This window comes from Onychomys torridus, chromosome 1 (assembly GCF_903995425.1).
Source record: "Onychomys torridus chromosome 1, mOncTor1.1, whole genome shotgun sequence".
In the NCBI taxonomy this organism is placed as follows: domain Eukaryota; kingdom Metazoa; phylum Chordata; class Mammalia; order Rodentia; family Cricetidae; genus Onychomys; species Onychomys torridus.
The window spans coordinates 118289073-118294405 of record NC_050443.1 but is presented as its reverse complement, the minus strand read 5'-3'; the positions used below and the strand labels follow the sequence as shown (position 1 = coordinate 118294405).

Here is a 5333-nt window from a genome sequence, read left to right as displayed (position 1 = left end):
TCATCCTTGTTGTAAGTAAGCTGGAATCACATCTGTGAGCTCATTTTTGAAACTTAAACGTCACCTCTGTTCCTCTAATTGCCTTCCTCTTCATGCCAATGCCACCAGACTTAACTTCCACAGCTCAGTAGGAAGCTGTGAAATTGAGAACCCCAGCCACTCAACTTGTGTCTTCCCAAGACTCTGTGGCATGCTGACACCTCAAGTTTCCTTATAAATTTGGATCCATTATCTGCAGTTCTGAAACCAAGCCCCATGATATTTACAGGGTGGCACTGGATGAAAGGTCTTTATTTTGTGACTGATATCATTGTTGCCCACAGAAAATATTCCAGGAAGTAGAATGTGGCCATCCACATTCAGATAACCTTAACTAACAATTAGGAACAATTTGTATTTAATCAGGAAATAAAGCTTCAGTGTTTTGTTTACATTGCCTCTAAAAATTTTGTTGTTTTTGAGGTTACAGTAAGTGGAATTGTCCAGTCCTTGCATCAGAGAATGTTTTTCTAAAACAATAATAGGTGTACCCCACTCCATGATGCTGCTCTCAGGAGAGCATGTGTTGGAACAGCCCAGGTAAGGAGAACATCCCCCACATCTCCACTTAATGTGCGAAAGAGGGCAAGAGTCTCCTCAGGGCAAGCTTGACATCCTTGTTCCTCAGTGTATAGATGAGGGGGTTCAGGGTTGGGCTGAGCACTGAGTACAGCACTGAAGTCACTTTGCTTCTTTCTGGGCTGTAGCTGGAAGCAGGACTGATGTAGGCACAGAACACAGATGAGTAGAATACACAGACCACAATGAGGTGGGAGGAACAGGTAGAAAAGGCCTTCCTCTTACCCTCAGCAGAACGCATGCGCAGGATGCTGGTGATGATAAAGCCATAGGATAATAGAGTGAGGATGAAGTTGATGCCTCCATAAAAGGCATCTGCCACTAGGGTCATGATATTATTAATCCGTGTGGAGCTGCAGGAGAGGAGAAGTAGTGGGGGAATCTCACAGAAGAAGTGGGTGATGACCTTGGGGCCACAGAATGACAGCCGTGTCATCAGACCAGTGTTGATAGATGCACTCAGAGCACAGATGGACCACACACCCATGGCTAGGGTCCCACACAGGTGTGGGCTCATTCTAGAGCTATAGTGCAGGGGATGGCAGATTGCCATGTAGCGGTCATAGGCCATGACTGTGAGCAGCAGCAGCTCAGATGATCCAGACCACACAAGGAAGAAGAGCTGAGTCATGCACCCCTTGAAGGAGATGGTGTTTTCCTCAGAGATTAGACCAACCAGTGCCTTGGGCAGTACAGAGGAGGTGCAGATAATATCCATGGTGGCCAAGTTGCACAGGAAAAAGTACATGGGACTGTGGAGCCCAGTGCTGGAGGTGACCAAAGCAATGATGACAATGTTGCCTAGTACAGCCATTGTGTAGAGGGTCAGAAAGCACCCAATAAGGAGCAGTCGTAGACTAGGGTGCTCTGAGAACCCTTCCAGTACAAACTCTGTCACCATTGTCTCATTGGAACTAACCATGATTGTGGAGAGTATTCAGTTGACAGCTGTGTCTGCTAGCTTCTGAGAACATATTACTGTTTACCATGCCAAAGTCTGATTTTGAAACTTGATCATCTCAAGAGTCTCTGTTGTCTGAAAAGGAATGAGTGAATGTATTTCCATCAGAGAAGTCTCTTGTCCCTGATGTCCTTACCATACCATTTGGTATTACACTTGCTTCTGTTTTCCCTTCAAGAATCTTTCACCCTGGATATTTGGACCAACTTCCTCATCTTGATCATTTTGCTTTCTGTGATATTTGGAGTGGAACTACACTATCCATTGAAACCTGGTAATTATCATTCCCCATGAGTATGAATCTGTGGTGGGCAAAGGCTGGATTAGACACAGGAGTTTCACACAGTTTCAGCTTCCTGCAGAGGATGTGCCTCTTCCCAGGAAAAGTACTAACTTCCACTGTGCTCCTCACCAAGTGGTTCTCATCAGGATCAAACCAGGCATCCCCTGCAGAGTATCGTGGAGGAGCCGCAGTATCTGTACTATCATAGAAGATAAACTACTGAGAGAAGAGGTTGGTGAGAACTCACTTTGGGGGCCAAAGTTTGCCATCTGGCCTGCATTTGTCTACCTGGGGGCATGCCACATATTTTTATATCCTAGAAAATAATGCACAGTTTTTAAATTTTTTCTTTCTTTCTTTTTTTACGTATGATATTTTGTTATACACAACAGAAAGTAAAATGACACTTCTGCAAAATATGAATGAATAATCATTTTTCCATACACATGATGTTTAGCTATGTTTTGATGCCTGACATTCCTATTGGCCTACCACACAATATTGTTTTGCTCAGATGTGATACTGGTACACAGAGGGAAAAGTTAATCAATAAGTTTCCTTACTGTTCACACATGCACACTGTGAAGCAGAGAGTCTAGCTGCATACACTCAAGCCTCCTTCCCAAAATTTAATCCTTCTCTTTTGTGAATTTAGTTTTGATTGCTAGGGTCCCCTTTTGTGCCTAAGTGGGCAAGGAAGAATCTCATGTCCATGTAGTGAGTTTGTGGTGAAGCAAATTCACAACAGACCCTCATGTCTACATGTAAACTAGATCTCAGCAAGGCTGACTTGGAAACCTTCAGAAACTGAGCCTCAACTAGGAGCAAAGCAGCTGAAGATCCTTACCATGGTCTGCAGATCCCATGGTCTGACCATAAAAATTGGTAGAGTAAGCATGTACACTTAGCCCTGTTATCACAGCCCTCCTCCTCTTTGACCATTTTTCTTGATACTTACGTTTAGACAGCTGTAGTTGTTTCTTTAGGTGATTCCCAGTCATGTCAGCCCCAATCATGTCAGCAGATAAGGCAAGGCTGACACCAACAAGGCTGAGATGGTGTTTTCAATTCCATGGAAGGTGAAGGTCTTTTTTGTACCTCAACAGTGTACTCTGGACAACAGGGTATGAAAATCTCTCTGTGACATTTTCTCACCATGCTCTCTGGATGTCATGGTCAAACAAGACAACATTCAAGTCCTTTCTAGTCATCAATATAGATCTTAGATTCATCTAAATTTGCTGGTTTTCAATTCTAAATTAGTATGAGTACTGTGGGCCATGAATGAGTAAGCCTTTTTTGAACATAAGGCTAAAATAACAGACATGAATAAACTCTCTGATCATGATCAGAAGCTAGACATTATGCTGTTTATACAGTGAAGCATGAAATCACATCTTTCTATCATAATCTATCATATGATCTGTTCTCTGACCCAGAACTCTTTTTCAATCTCTAGACTCATTGAGAACATGAGTAATGTCCCTCTGTGCTGATATTCAAACACTGAGATAAATGTCACTTTCATAGTGAGACTTCTGTTTTGAAGCTCCATTGTTAGTTGGAAAAGTCAGACAGTGGAAACTAAACTTTCACTTACCTTTTCTTTTCATTGTGAATTCAGGTGATGATGGCTCCCACAAAAGTACACACTGCTGACCACAGACGCTCCTTTCCTGCAAGCACCAAGTCTTTAGTATTCCTCTGAAGCTCTGTCTTCCTTTGTGTATTGTTCACTGGTCTTCAGAAATACCTGTGATTTTCTGAGACCAGGGGTAGGTGATTGTCCTGGTGTCTCCTGGGATAGAAACTGAAGGAGAAAGCTCTTAGGATCAATTAAAGGAGACTTATGGCCTCGTGATCCAAGCTCCTTGCAGACTGGTGTGGAGGACAGTGGTAAATCGATTCTCATAGTGTGGCTAGGAGAAGTTGGTCCTCTACACCTCCCTCCTCCAACACTCTGCATGCATCTCCCAGAATGTCATTAGAATTATCCTGGTCTTTGTGGAAGGTGTCACTTTGATATACATTGAGTTTTCTTACTCCTCTGAGAGTACTTCATCTAACTTTTACACACATGCAATGGGTTTATTCTAAGTATCTTGTACTTTCTTTGCCTCTTCTTCCTCCTCCTACATTCAAGTCTTTCAATGTTATTCTTTTAACTCTGCACCTCCATTCTGTTTGCTATATTCATAAGCATTTAAAATATTCATTCAGCCCTGAGACTATCTATACAGGTGGCGTTATACAGACAGAAGAGTTTATATTTAGGACTATACATATACTTGTATGCAATCAGTAACAATTTATAAATAAATAAGCAGTCCTGTTTTTGAGAGAGTCTGGGAGGAATATATGGGAAGGTTTTGAAGGAGAAAGGAACAATCAAATTATAACCTCACCAAATTTTAAAGATAAAATTATTCAAAGTTTTATGTATCATCAGATCCTTCATAAAGAAAAACCTAAATAAAAGCAATTTAATTAATACATTAATTTAAAAAAGACTTTTTTACACAGTAAATTCTGATTGTGATTCCCTCCCAACTCCTAGATTTTTCCTATTCACCCAACTCCTTGCCCTTTCTTCTCTGTCTTTAAAAAACAACAAGCAAACAAACAAAAAGCAAACAAAACAATGAACAACAAAAAGAGCAAACACAATAAACAAACACATACAACCAAAAGCCACAAAAATCATAAATCATAATATACAAGAAAAAGACCAGAAAGAGCAAAATACAGCCAAAAAATATGACAGATAAAGTCTACTAAAATACTACTCAGACTGTTCTGTTTTCCATCTACTGCTGATTATGAGTGAGATAATGATCTATGGATATAGCAGAATGTCATTAGGAGTCATTTGGTTGTTACTTACCTTTATGAGAGCTGTAATGTTTGGAGTTCTCCCTGTTTCATGTCCTATAGAGTCTCAAGTTTCTGGCCATTTGAACACTGTCACACATGAGTTCCATTTCATAGAGTAGACCTTACATCTAATTAAGTAGTGGTTGGTTACTCCTAAAACTTTTGTGCCACTGTTACACCAGTTTATCATGCAAGCTATTCAGCACTGTAGATTGAAGGTTTCATAGCTGGGTGGTATTCACTTTTCTGTTGCAGATTTCATATTTTTTAACACCTGAATCTACCCCTATCTTTATCCATTCTCCTATTGACATGCATCTAGGGTGTTTTCAATTTCTAGAACTTATGAATAGAGCAGCAATTAACATGGATTATTAGCAAATATCTTTGTAGTAGAATATAGAGTCCTTTGGGTTTGTGCCTCCCAAATGATAAGCTGGATCTTGAGTTAGATTGATCTTTCCAAGGAATCACCACATTTGTTCCCATAAAGGGTCTAGAAATTTGCACTTCTTTCAGGCATGGATGAGTGTTCCCCTTACCTCACATCCTTACCAGCATGAGCTGCCTTTGTTTTGTTGATCTTTGCCATTCTGA

General features: G+C 40.7%; 1 protein-coding gene across 1 annotated transcript; it reads right to left on the bottom strand.

The window, feature by feature from the left end:
• Positions 1–607: 607 nt before the first annotated feature.
• Positions 608–1558, bottom strand: LOC118569959 (olfactory receptor 13A1-like). The gene has a single exon (XM_036168269.1). The coding sequence runs from the start codon at positions 1538–1540 to the stop codon at positions 608–610; it is 933 nt and encodes a 310-aa protein (XP_036024162.1). The 5' UTR covers positions 1541–1558.
• Between the last annotated feature and the right edge of the window lie 3775 nt (positions 1559–5333).

Coding starts and splice junctions, on each gene's coding strand:
- LOC118569959 (XM_036168269.1), bottom strand. CDS start 1,540: ATGGTTAGTTCCAATGAGACAATGGTGACAGAGTTTGTACTGGAAGGG.